The 14319-nt window shown below is 46.3% G+C and overlaps 1 protein-coding gene across 7 annotated transcripts in view; it reads left to right on the forward strand.

The window, feature by feature from the left end:
- Positions 1-14319, forward strand: part of MYRIP (myosin VIIA and Rab interacting protein) — a 374699-nt gene that overhangs the window by 318091 nt on the left and 42289 nt on the right. For all 7 annotated transcript variants that reach the window (XM_086720500.1, XM_086720498.1, XM_086720504.1 and 4 more), the window contains one exon: positions 4371-4610. In XM_086720500.1, coding sequence (XP_086576626.1) covers positions 4371-4610 — 240 coding nt within the window. The remainder of the gene's footprint in view (positions 1-4370; positions 4611-14319) is intronic.

The raw sequence follows: 14319 nt of genomic DNA on the forward strand, positions 1-14319 counted from the left end.
TTGTGGCTGTATGGCCATCTTAGAGTTCAGCAGGGTCCTCTGGGTCCTTGCAGGTCTCTTCAGCGATGGGGTCCCTGTTCATGAAGTCCTTCCCACCCCGCTGGCGTCCTAAGGTTTGAGAACCGTCCTAAGGCTTGGTCTGTTCCCTGTGTGCCTGGTCAGAACCCAGTATCTCTCCCTCGGGCCGCCCCCCCTCCCCCGTGGCCGTCACTGTCATCACCCTTGGGACCCGGCTGTCCAGCCCCAAGTCAGCCGCTTCCTTCCCACCTGAGGAAACGCTACTAAGCTCACCTTCCGGCACCACCAATGATCTTCTGCGAGCCGGCTCCTGGATGCTCTCTGCACCACACAGGAACCCCGGGGAGACCAGGAGCCCCTTCAGGTCCCTCTGAGGCCCTTCCTCTGGGTCTGATTCAACCCTGGCACAGCAGCCCCAAATTAATACATAGGCAGCCCGTGAGGCTCCTTCTCCCTGGCCCCCAACTGAGGAGCAAGCAAAATCCAGCATTTGAACTTTAGGGAACTTGAGTCTCTAGAAGCCTCTTCTCTCTTTCCATTATCCCCATGTTAAAGAGGTGGTGGAGTGAGCTGATCCATGATCCTTCCATTCTGGATCTACGCTCTTCTCCCCTGGGTAAGATGCTTAGGCTTGGCTAAGAAAAAGGAGGTGCGAAGGAGTATTGTTTTAATGGCAACTGAAAAACATTAGTTTCTTATTTTCAAAGTAATGTCATCCCATTATACATACCAATGCCGATCTATAAAGTGGAGTGGGCGGGATTGAGAAAAAGCACCAGTGGAAGGCAATTATGATTCTTAACTGATTATATAAAATGTCTTATGCCCAGATACACATATTGCTATGTTATCCAGCTTGCCCTTCAGGAATTCCATTCTATGATTATTTTATTTTTCGAGTCGCCAAAGTTTCTTAGAATTCTCCACTGTCTTCATAATGCTCCTGGTAATCTGTTTGAGTCACCGTCCAACATTTTCATTTTCAAGGTCCCTTTGAGGTACAAGAATATAGTCTTCAGGCTGGACATTCTGCAGCCCTTCTCATCTTCTCTAAACCCTCTGTCCAGGTTCCAAACAGACTCTGGAAACCAACTACACTTCTCCCCCTTCCTTTGATTTCAACTGGAAGTTTGCTATTCCGTATTCGAGTAACGTGTATCTGTCTACTGTTGTCTTATCAGGAAGTAGGATTATTTATTCTTTTCCTTGTTTCTTAGTCTTTTGGGGCCATGGATGCCAGTGAAAATCTGATGAAGGCCAGTAACCCCCTCCCTAGAAAATTGTGCATGGAAACTGAAGTGTGAAAACAGTATCAGGGATCCCCAGAGGCCAACCACAGACCCGTGTTAGCTGAGACCCCAACTTAACATCTATTGTTCCAGCTGTCATGGAGACTGACATTAAAATCAATACATGGGGGAAACCTCTAAGTCTATAACAGAGCAGGCATGATTCGATCCTTTGTAGACTGGAAACACAGACCCATTTTTCTTTAGAGATGTAACTATTTGTTGACGTACTTAATATTACGTAAATATTACAGGGCCAAATATTACTTAAGTTAGTTTTGAAGCTCTCGTGGCTTTTGATAATGATGCTTTCATCTACGTTCATGGTACTACATCTCCTGATGTCAGATCCCTGTGCGTACGACTACAGTGTTTATTGAACTCTGGGGCCATCATGTATCATTAATACAATTCTCAACACTCAAATAACACTGGACATATATCCCGATAATCTCTAGGACTTTATCCTTTAAGATTCTACTCAGCTATCACCGATTCCTCTTTCTTTCCTGACAACATCCATCCGACGAACTAGGCGAGGGCTCCCCCGAGTCTCATCAAATGCTCACGTGTGTGTGTGGTACCCCATGTGTCAAGATGACGTCCCTCCACCACCAGAGAATTTCACCAGAGCGGCATGGTTTTCACTCCCACCTGTGGGCTCCAGTGGCCAGCACGGGCCCAGCACATAGTAGGCATTCGGAATGCGTTTGCTGAATGTAGACTGAATCACCATTGACCAAGTCTTCAAAGGTTCCGGTGAGGTAAAGACATAAGCCAAAGCTAAAGAAAAGCAAACTGGAATTAAGACGAATTGCTATTTCAGTGTGTTAAATCTGTTGAGTGAGCTGAAAAGAGGTTGCTGGATGTGGATTTGTGGCCAGTTGCTGACTTCCAGGCTAGTGTGGTTCACACCACAAGGCAGCAGCAAAACTGGTAGACAATTTCAGCTCCTTGGGCTCATCCTTCGCCCTCTGCAGTCTGACCCAGGCCCATTTTCTCCTCCCTCCCAACCCCCCCCCCCCCCACTCTCCCATTTCTGAGCCTTATTCCTCCAGCTACACTAAGCAATCTCATGCTCCCTGGGTCTTACTGGCCCTGCTGCTTCCTCATCAAGAATGTCTGACCTGACATCTGCATATTAAAATGTTCCTCATCTTTCAAGAACCTACTCAGAGGCCATTCTCCCCATTGAGCTTCCCTGTATCCCCAGGCAAAAGAATTCCTCCTTCTCAAGCTCGCTGGGAGTACTGGTCACCTCCCATGAGGCCAGTTCATCACAGATTCTTGCTCAGGACCAGAAAAACAATCATTTCCAGTGGAGTTTTTTTCTTTTATCAATCCAGTCAGGGGCTCTTTATTTTCATTTCTATGTCATCTGTTTGCTCCTACTCCCCTTTATATAGACTGCTGCCTTTAGCATCCGTCCAGTTACAACTGTGTCAAGTGAATTTGATGTGCAAATGTCACAAAGAATGAAAGAATCTGTCACACATTTTTTAGCAGAACAGGACGGTCCCAATTCTTGCTATAATATGGTATATGATGAAGCCCTTCCTGTTGAATGGCCAACTGAATGAAAATACCGTATTTCCTTGTGTCCTTATAAATGCATTATTTACTGATCAGATTCTTTAGTGTGAGGAAATTCACCTTGAGACACTATCATCTGAAGACTCTTGGGCTGAGCTTTTACTCATACAGGCAAGTTACCATCATTGTTAGCTCTGAAGAGCCGCTCTCCTTCTCTTTGAGTTCATCCTCTGAGTCATCTCATCGTCATGAAATGTTGTTCTCTGTCACTTTCCTTCTCTTTGCAGTTATGAAAAATTTTGAATTCTCAACTGTATGCAGTGAGCTAAAAGCAGAGTCAAAACGGCGATGATTTATTTCGTTACTGAATCATCCTTCCAGGCAATTCCATTCTTCTGTTGTATTATTTTGGTGTCTGTTAGCATAATTGGGCATAATTGATGAGTAATGATGGAAGATAATTCCCAGGACGATGAAAGAGCAAAATATTTCGAAAGATAGGAAAAAGAAGATCACAAAGATCCCGTCATGTACCATAGATTGATGAAAGGGTCCAACGAACCCACGTAGTAATTACAAAATAGAATGAGTCTTATTTTATTTTTTAAAAAATCAGTAAATTTTCTCTTTGTTCTTAAGAAAGCCTTCAAGAAAGAATAAAAACAATAAAGTGTCAAGCCTTATAAATAGATAGAGCAACTGAGGGGAATTAAAGAACTGAAGTCTGGTCTAATGGACCCCAATGGTTTGCTGAGGGTTATCTTGTTAAAATTCCATGCACATCTGTCCACCTTAAGGCCAAGGCCAGAGCGAGAGTCACAGTCTCCATGTCTTCAGGGATCTACTCCCAGAAGCAGCTTAGGAGATACCCACCAAGTGGACAGTAGGAGCCAAAGGTATCATTATTAAGCTGGGACTGTAATTATCAAAGGAAGGTCACACAGTATTGCTTACCTACCTACAAGGACCTCACACCATCTCAAAATCTTTGCCCTTTGCCCAGAGTGCTGTCCTTCCCTGTCTCCCTTTTAGCTCGGTAACTGCTGCATTTTGTATGGCCATTTCCATGAGAGAGCTTCTTCCATCTCTCGGCCCTCAAGTGCCCCTTAGGGGGGCCTTCAGAGCATCCTTCCCCACCCCCTTCTCTGTACTTAACCACCAGGACAGTTAGCACCTGAGGTTTTAGTGTGTCCCTTCCACAAGGGGGTCGCCAGCCAGGTGTCTCAGCCTCCTCCTACCCACACAGGGCTGCCTCGGGGGGCGCCGCGTAAGCATCTTGTGAGCGAAAAACGCTGAATTTGAACACGTTTCTGAGCACAGGCGCTCACCTGCATGGTCGCTTTAACGAAGCATTAAGGTGCATGTATTCGAGTAAGTAAAAGTGGGAACTAAAAGGCCATCTGTAGAGCAAGCAGGTCAGGTAAGAGAGCTTGGTTTTCCTGGACAGTCCCTTCCCCGGGGGGTGAAGGGGAACGAGCACCGGGACTCTGGCAGAGGAGTCCTCAGCTGCTGATTCTGACTTGCATTTAGGCATCCGGTGATTTGTCGGAGACCGACACCAGCGACGACGCCAGGCACCCTCGGAGCCGGGCGGCCGCCACGGAAGAGAAACTGAGAAACAGGCTGTACGAGTTAGCAATGAAAGTGAGCGAGAAGGAGACCTCTTCGGGGGACGATCAGGAGTCGGAGCCCAAGACGGAGTCTCAGAACCCCAAGGAGAGTCTGTCCTCTGAAGACAACAGCCAGGGCGTCCAGGAAGAGCTCAAGAAGGTAAGCACCGTGAAGCCACCGGTGGACAGCTTGTTTTGTGTGGCCGGGGTGCGGGGAAAGTTCTATATTTGTGCCGAAGTGTCCTGTGCCCCCAAAGAGCTGTCTTTCAAATGCCTATCCTGTGCACACAGGAGACCCCAGAAACCCCAGTTGTTTAGCACTGAGTAGTTCAAGCAGGAAAAGGGCCCCGTGTGGCCCGGGCCTCCTGAGCCCTGTTTCCTCCTCCTGCTGTCCTTCACCAGACAGCCCTTTACTTTCGAGACCATAATTTATTTTTTTTTTTAATTTTTTTAACATTTCTTTTTGAGAGACAGTGAGAGACAGAGTGTGAGCAGGGGAGGGACAGAGAGAGAGGGCGACACAGAATCCGAAGCAGGCTCCAGGTTCTGAGTTGTCAGCACAGACAACCCCACCCCAAGCCAACCCCACCCCACCTCAAGCACCTACGGACATTGCTTGAAAACCACAGCGGAAAGGACCCCTGGCAGAAAGGGGGTCCCAGACCCCCTGCCCCCCAGTCAGTGCTCCACCCCCTGTCCTTCCCTCTACAGCTCCTCAAAGCACATCCGTGCTAGACTTGGCCACATTAGAGTCAGGATAAGGCTGCTTCCAATGGAAGAGGAAGAAGCTAACATTTGCTGAGGGTCTCCTATGTGCCTGGTGCTTTGCTTATGTTAGTTCGTTCATTTCATAAAAACCCTCTGGAGACGTACAGGAGGAAACAGGCTTGTTCTGAAGGTACTTACCTGAGGCCCACAGCTAGTAAGTTTCAGAGCTGGGTCCGCTTCACAAACCTGCTTGGCCTTAAATCACAGGCTCCTTCTACAGCAAGCTGCTTCTTCTGTAACTCAGATAAGATCTTGCCTAGAAACACTTAGATTTCTTTGCGCTTGTGGTCAGGTTTTTCCCCCTATTCTGAGAGTACATTACATAGGCCAACAAGTTACCGGTAGCCCATGTGAATGGGGGAAGAAGCCCTCTTCATCTGCTCTGTAGCCAGGCTATTGGAGCCAAGCTCCGTAGTACAGTTGGGTGCCATGGGGGAGCCAGGCCAAGCCAGGAATGACCGCAGATGGTCAAGAGCAGGCCCAGAGGGGTGTGGGGACCATCTCCCATCGCTGAGCCCCCGAACCCTCCAATGTCTCAGACTCTGCCTTTCACTCATTCCCACCCCACCCTCCATAACCTTTGAGTCCTTATACTCGTAAATCTATCGGGTCGCCTGCCTGTGGACAGTGCGCACATCTTTCCACTGGCCTGCCCATGGGCTGGAGCATGGAGCTTGGCTCTCGCAGGCAGCCCCTCCCAGGGATGTGGGCTCCAACCCATTGCTTCCTCAATGGTAGTGGGCTTTGCTTCTCTCCGTTACTTGAACCAATACCCCATTACTGTCATCATTTGTCTGCCAGAACCAAGAGCCAGAGGGTAACTGAAGAATATCACATTATTTCTTACAATGGCTCTACATCCTACTGGCTTTGCTGCCTGATGGTCACAAGGCTCCAAAAACTCCTGCTGTTCTGGCATTCCAGACCCTGATGAGTCATGCACTCCCGCCCGCCACCCCACCCCTCCATCAGCCAGCAGGCGTCACCTTCTGGAGGCACAGCCACCAATCTGCGCGGGGTTCTCCTGGGCAGAGAGTGAACAGGGAAAGGAGGAGCCAGTGGGCAAAAATCTTAGCTCCCCTATCCTTCCCCATGCCTCGCTGAGCAAGAAATGAGGAGAGTTGTTGAAAACGCTAGCTTTTATTCAAGCTCCCAAATATGTCCATTTCTCGAAAGTTAAGTCTTTCCCCAGCCTATCATGAATCAGTGCATGAAAATATCAATCAGATCTGTTGTCTGCAAAAATCCACATGAGCAAACAGAAACAGATAATTAGCACATATCAGGCAGAGGGCTACTCTGGGATGGGAAAACAAATACAGGTTTCTATCTTCAATATTATTTAGAAGCAGAAAGATACAGGGATAGGCTTCGCGATTAGACTGAGTTTGAATACCCACCATGCAATTTGCAAACTCTGTGAACTGTGGTTAATATCCTAACTCGCCGCCAGTGCTTTGAACAAGCTGGCGTACCCTACCCTCAGGCTGCTCCCCCTGTCCCTCCAGGCCCTGCGTGGTATTCCAGTCCTTTCTGCACTCAGCAGCCGGAACTGCCTTCCAGTCCCTGAGCTTTGCTCCCAACACCACCGACAGGCCCACACCTGTCTTGTTTTTCAGTTCATCCCTGGGACCCATCCCAGGGCTTCATTGTTGATTAGATAAACACATCTTGGCCTCATCTGTAAAATGAGGGTAATCATACCCACTAATAGAGTTGTAAGGGTTGAGTTATACAGCATTGGGTTTAGCACATTAGCAGGAGGCCAGCAAATATCATATCCCCTGGAACAACCTCCAGGAAAATAAACTTCACTGCTGTGAGATAACATCCGTCTGCTGGGACTGAAGGGACAGCTCTGCACCTGGTTGCAGTCAGCACCTGGTATGTCAAGCCTAGGTCTGTAACCACCTTTGGGGTTTTGTCATGCGACGTAGAATGTAAGTGGAAAGGCAGGGCATCAGAACGCCCCAGGTTCCCATCTTTAGGATCAGAATAACTGGGACTATCTCTGGGACGCCTGGGTGACTCAGTAGGTTACGCATCCGACTCTTGATTTCAGCTCAGGTCATAATCTCGTGGTTCGTAAGTTCTATCCCCGCATCGGGCTCTGTGCTGACATTGCACAGCCCGCTTGAGATTCTCTCTCTCCTTCTGTCTCTGCCCCTTCTCTGCTTGTACTCTGTCTGTCTCAAAATAAATAAACCTAAAAAAAAGAGAGAGAGAATAACCGTGACCTTGGCACAGCATGGTTTGGGAGTGGAACTCACTAAAGTGACTATTTCGGAAGCTGCCGGTGCTCCCCTAATCTTCTTACTGTGGCAGTGCCCCCTGGCCCAAAGTCCAACTGCCTGCGGACACCTGACGCGGCAGGAGCCCCTCTTCCTGCACAGAAGGCAGGCTGGGAGCGAGAAGAAAGTAAATGCTCTCCAGCTATTTGGCCCCCACTGGCATGATGATTCTGGGGCAGAGCTACACTGACTCCCCGAGCCTCCCCGGCACGCTGAGCTCTGGGCACCCACGCTGATGAGCCGTCCCCATTGACTCCCTTCCCATCCCTGCCCCACTTCCCCCTCCTCCACCACTACTTCCCCAGGATCACCTCCCGAATGAACTAAATCCCTATCTCAGATCGGCTTCTGGGTGAAACCAGACTAGGCCAGTAACCAAACAGGAGAAATGTAGGGTCCCCGATTGGCAAGTACTCCAGGGTTGTGACCGTACGTCGGTGTTCACACGTAGGCAGTGAGGAAATCCAGATGCCCGATTGGCTGCTAATGGCCTTTGCCTTACTAAGAGGAGCCTTGCCTCACACAGAGAGAGCTTTGCTCAGGCCCTACTGTCCCCTGCCTCCACCACTGGCCCTGCTCCCCAGGAGCCAAAGCAGAGGAATGTTCCTGTTCCCATAGACACATGACATCAGTGGCTGTTTAGTGTCCTTAGTATGATGACCCATATGGGAACTGGGACTTCAGAATCCTATGCAACAGCAGAAGAACCATTTCAGAAACATTCTTTATCTTTCTTTTTTTAAAATGTTTGTTTATTTTTGAGAGAGAGAGAAAGGGTGCACGCACGAGCGGGGGAGGGCAGAGAGAGGGCGACACAGAATCCGAAGCAGGCTCCAGGCTCTGGGCTGTCCGCACAGAGCCCAACACAGGGCTCAGACTCACGAACCATGAGATCATGACCTGAGCCGAAGTTGGATGCTTAACTGACTGGGCCACCTAGGTGCCCTTGAAACATGCTTTACCTTGATGGGAGTCAGCCCTTTGCTGTAGGCAAACTTGTCATATAGGTGGCACTTGGGGGATAGTCAGCACCATCTGCATTTTAACCAACTGTAGAACAAGTCTGTGGAGCTTGGGGCAAGCCCAGAGACCTCTTGGGAACCGGATTCCCAAAGAGTCGTTCTTTCCTTAAGTCCTCGTATTCCGTCAAACCTCAGTGGTCAGTCCTACAAACCATGTGATCCTTCGAGCCCAGGAGTGAGCACTTACTTCTCCTCTACCACTGGGCCGGTGGTCATGCCGATGGTTCTGGCAGAAAAGTCATGGACAAAGCGGTTCTTACAACTGTCTGCTTCTAGGTATGCAAGCGCAGCATTCCTGAAAGAAGGAGCAAAAGAATGGCTAAGAACTCCTGGCCTGAGTTTGGAGACTACTTTCAGGGGCTGGATCTCCTGTAAGCCCCCTAATCTTTCCAGGCTTGGAGCAGTGGTCCCCAATGTCCCTTCAGGCTCCAAAGTCCCATGGGTCTAGATATGTAACAGATTAGATGGATTTTTGTTTCCTGACATAAGTATCATTTATGACACTGTTTAAAAAATGGTTTTTTTCAACGTTTATTTATTTTTGGGACAGAGAGAGACAGAGCATGAACGGGTGAGGGGCAGAGAGAGAGGGAGACACAGAATCGGAAACAGGCTCCAGGCTCTGAGCCATCAGCCCAGAGCCCGACGCGGGGCTCGAACTCACGGACCGCGAGATCGTGACCTGGCTGAAGTCGGACGCTTAACCGACTGCGCCACCCAGGCGCCCCTATGACACTGTTTATATGACAAAAGATGTCCATGGGATGTTGAGTGTCTGTTGAAGGCCCAAATTAGTAAATTCTTACATTATAGGCAAATGTTTGTATATCCAGGCTCCTAAAAGCATTTTATTTAAAGTGGCTTTGTTTATTATTATTATAAGTGGCTGGATCATTGTGCTTTGCTTTCCAACGGAGTCACAGACTTGCACATATCACCCATATTTATAGTTTCTTGAAACAATTTTCATTAAAGTATTAAGACTTCCCTGAACTATTAAATGACTTTCTCCCCAAACAAGAGACAAATTTGTGTATCTCCTGGCTGTTCCCCATCTACTAACCTCAAGGGACAGAAAAACACAATCCTGGTCAATGATCAAGGAGACCGATCTATTAACTGTTCCAGAAAACCTAGAGCCTTGGGTTTCTAAAGTTTAATGTGCTTGTGAAAAACTTTTCGTTGATATCAGTGTTGACATAAAGGCAAGTTTGTCCACATGTGTCACACCCCGTAAAATAACTCGCCATTCACATAAGGATCCAGTGTCTTTCAACCAAGGTCATATTCTATTTGAGAAGAATGTCTTGATCTTCAGTTGGTGCCAGAGAGAATATAGTGTTAGATACTGACTTGTATCTTACAAGTGACTCATCTCAGTAGGCCTGTGCCTGTTGAAGAATTAGAGCCTCTTTTCTAACTTTCCATTTAGCCGTTGGGGTGGGGGGGAGAAGCTTTAGCCATCCACTGAGAACTACGGCTCTTATCCACGGTGCTTGAACAGGTGAGGAGGCTCCATACCACTCAGGATGTCATTGGCGTCACTGATTCCCACAACCGTATCCTGTGTGTGTATGGGGAGGGGCCTGGCTGCCTGCCTGGGAAGAGTTCCAGGTTCTTTCCTGGATCACTGGGGTTGCAGCAGAACACCATCTTCCCTTGGCAGAAGATGAACTGACTAGAGAAAGATTGTCCAGAACTCCAGTGCAAAGATTCCTTAACGTCTCTGTGAAATGCAGGTGTTATCTGAAAGGCCAGGAAAAACTGAGGTTGCCTCAGCGACAGCAATAGAATGGGACATAGGACAGATGTGGTTGGAAGAGAGAAAGGCAGAGTTGCCCTAGAAGGCTGCAAATAGGAAAGCACTGGTTCAGAGTTCTTGGCCCACAAAAGCTCTAAAGTAGGATCCCCTGGGGAAATGGGACCACAGGAGGTAAGAAGGGAGAGAGACCAAAGAACATACTGTGTGCAGGCAGCTCCCCAGAATAAGTAGGAGTGTGCTCTTGGAAAACACTTCTGGGTGGAGAGAATATAAGAACAATATAAGAGAATATAAGAACAAAAGAAAGAAATATATACCAGTCTGACCTACAAACACACATACCAAAATCCTAAATAATTAGCAAACTAAATGTTGTAATATTCGAATTGCATGCCCACACAACTAACACATTTATTCTCAGGATGAAAAACTGGAGGCAATAGCAGGACACCCCACTGTTTTAATAAATTGCTTAGTAAATACTGTTTTTTTAAAAACACACGATAATCCCAACTGATGCCAAAATGGCCCTTGGAAATATTCAACACATATTCCATTAAAAGAAAAAAAAAACTCCCAATGAAATAGATAATTCTAATGAAGGATATTCATCTCAAAGCACCTAGGGAGTTTTTCCTCAATGAGAACTCGTTGTAAATATCAAAAATGTCTTGAATATTATAATATTTCATTATTGATCAAATCCATATATGATGAGTCATGAAGGCAAATGATTTTGCATAAATGCTTATCTTGTTAATCAAAAGAGCATGTACATGCATTTGAAAAATAAGTATGTGTGGCTTTAAGATTTATGTAAAATTATAGGTGAACAATTCGATATTTGTAATGATTTTTTTAAATATTGAGTATTTTAAGAGAAGTAAATGAGCAAAACGGACCAGACAGAAGAAATTGGCAAAGTGGTCAAAGAACTATCATCAAAAAGAAGATAGTCCCCATGATCTTGCCAATAAAATCCATTAATCGTTCATGGTACCAATTACTCCCATATGATTTAGCATTAAAAAATTAAAGGTATACAAGTCCACTTTATTTATTTAAAAACTTTGTCTGAGTCTAACCCAAAAATCACATACCACCAAAAATTTGCATACTATCTCACTGGTTGATAAATATTCAAAAATTCTTAATATGTTAACAAAACGTTTCCAGCTGCATATTAAAATAATAATTTACAGTGGCCAAGTAGGATTTTGTCTAGGAATGTAATCACATCAGTTTTAGGAAACCTGTTAATACTTTTCATTATATTCACAGATCAAAGGGGGAAAACATAATTATTTTGATAAATTCCTAGATTGGTGTTTAACATGTCGTAGGAAACTCATGAACACTCATAAGTATTGAGTGAAAAATAGTTGATAATTTGGAAGATAAAAACTCAACAGTAATGACCCTTTTGAGTCTCGCTGGTCTCTTTAGGAATTTGATGAAAACTATATGATGCTCTCCATAAACCTGTAAAGAATGAAAAGGATTTGGATAGAGTCCCAGGATGAGTCTCACTCACTTATGCATCAAGTCACAGGAATACAGAGCCCAGGCCCAGCTGTGGACCTGATGTGTCCCATCAGCCAGCTGCAGCCCATCTCAGCCATGGTCTAGAAGCCCCTGGAGAACACTGACCTAGACAATTGCACATATATGCGGTTAGGAATGTGGAAGGTCCAGGAGTCCATCAGAGAAGTTCCAACATCCTGTTGGAGCAAACCCAGTCCGAGCCTGGACACGTTGGAGATGGTCAAAGTAACAGTTTGACTTTACCTGCCTCACCCCTCCCCCAGGGTGGCGCATGGCCCATGATGTCTCCCATGGGGGAAAGTAAGAGCGTGTGAGTGAGCACCCCGCCTCCCCAGCTGTGCAGGACACTACCAAAGAGGTCAGTTTCTCGCTTGCCCCATCCAGAATACTGAGTCATAAGCTACATGAGTAGGGCTGGCGAGAAGCTACAGGAACAGCAGCCAGGGCTCAGAATGTATCAGATGGACTCAGATCCTGTTAACTGCATCATGGACTCCTTCTAGAGTCCTGCCCACCACTAGGACACCTCATCCACAGGCTCCCCGACAAGGATACCCCCAGTGGCTGCGGTGAGAGGAAGCTTTGCCAGATGGCTAGTGAGCACGCACACACAGCAGGACTGAACCTGTGAGTATGGGAGAGGCCATAGACTTGATAACAGCACTGCCCTTTGGAAAGCAAAAGGCAGGCTGTCAGCACTCAGCCTGGTGCACTGCAGAATTGAGAGAAGGCATACAAGTTCAAGAATTCTGCCTCAGGAGGGAGGAAGAAGTGTAGAGCATGAGTATCCATAGAAGGTCTGAGAAAGCCTCAGAATCCCTAGTAAAGCTGCTGGAAGGTATTTCTCTCCTGAAGTCAGCCAGTAAAGATTGGAGGAGGTGACTGCTACTTCAAATGCAAAGACAGCAACACGACTTAAAGGAACATGGAAAATCAAGGAAACGTGATGCCACCAGAGGATCAAAATAATCTTTCAGTAACTGACCCCAAAGAAATGGATATCTGTGATTTACCTGATAAAGAATTCAAAACAGCTTTTTATTTATTTATTTATTTATAGAAAGCGCATGCAAGTGGGGAGCAGAAGGAGAGAGAGAATCCCAAGCAGGCTGTATGCTCAGCACACAGCCCGATTCAGGGCTCAATCCCATGACCCTGGGATCATGCCCTGAGCAAAAATCAAGAGTCAGACGCTCAACTGACTAAACCACCCAGACACCCCAAAACAGCTTTTAAAGGAAGCTCAATGAGCTATGAGAAAATACAGAAAGTTAATTCAACAAAAGTAGGAAAACAGTGCATAAAACAAAATGAGAAGTTTAACAAAGAGGCAGAAATCATATGAAAGAACCAAACAGAAATTCTGGAGCTGAAGAACACAATGAATGAAATGAAAGCTGCAGTAGAGAGTATCAAGGGCAGAATGGATCAAGCAGAGGAAAGAATATGTGAAGTAGAAGACAGGATCTTGGAAATTATCCAGCCAGAGAACAACAAAGGAAAAAGAATGAAAAAGAGTGAAGAGAGCCTATGAACTATGGGATACTATCAAGAGAAGCAATCTGTGAATTACTAGAGACCAAGAAGGAGAAGAGAGGGAGAAGGGGCAAAAAGCTTATTTAAAAAAATAATGGTTGAGGGGCGCCTGGGTGGCGCAGTCGGTTAAGCGTCCGACTTCAGCCAGGTCACGATCTCGCGGTCCGTGAGTTCGAGCCCCGCGTCAGGCTCTGGGCTGATGGCTCGGAGCCTGGAGCCTGTTTCCGATTCTGTGTCTCCCTCTCTCTCTGCCCCTCCCCTGTTCATGCTCTGTCTCTCTCTGTCCCAAAAATAAATAAACGTTGAAAAAAAAAAAATTTAAAAAAAAAAAAAAATAATGGTTGAGAACTTCCCAAATCTGAGGAGAGATTTGACCATCCAAGTTCATGAAGCTCATAAGTCCCCAAAAAGGTCAAAAATATTTTCTCTGAGGCACATAATAATACAACTAACAAAAATAAAGGACCGAAAGAGAATCCCAAAAACAGCAGGAGAAAAGAAACTTACACTTATAAGGGAATCTTCATAAGGCTATCAGCAGATTTCTCAGCAGAAACCTTACAGGCCAACATGGAGTAGAATGAGGTACTGAAAATGCTGAAAGAAAAAGAAAAGAAAAAAGAGAAGAGAAAAGAAAAAGGGCACCTGGGTGGCTTAGTCTGTTAAATATCGAACTCTCGATTTTGGCTCAGGTCATGATCTCAGAGTGGTGAGATCAAGCCCCACATTGGGCTCCATGCTGGTCATGAAGCCTACTTAGGAGTCTCTCTCTCCCTCCCCCACTGCCCATCCCCCTCCTAAAAAGTGCTGGAAAAAAACCCCTGCCAACCAAGAATACTTTAACTGGCAAAGCTTTCCTTCAGAAATGAAGTAGAGATAAAGACATTCATTCCCAAAAAAAAGCTGAGAGAGTTCAGCAACACTAGACCTGCCTTACAAGAAGTG

This window comes from Puma concolor, chromosome C2 (genome assembly GCF_028749965.1).
Source record: "Puma concolor isolate L17-30 chromosome C2, mPumCon1.1.hap2, whole genome shotgun sequence".
NCBI lineage: Eukaryota > Metazoa > Chordata > Mammalia > Carnivora > Felidae > Puma > Puma concolor.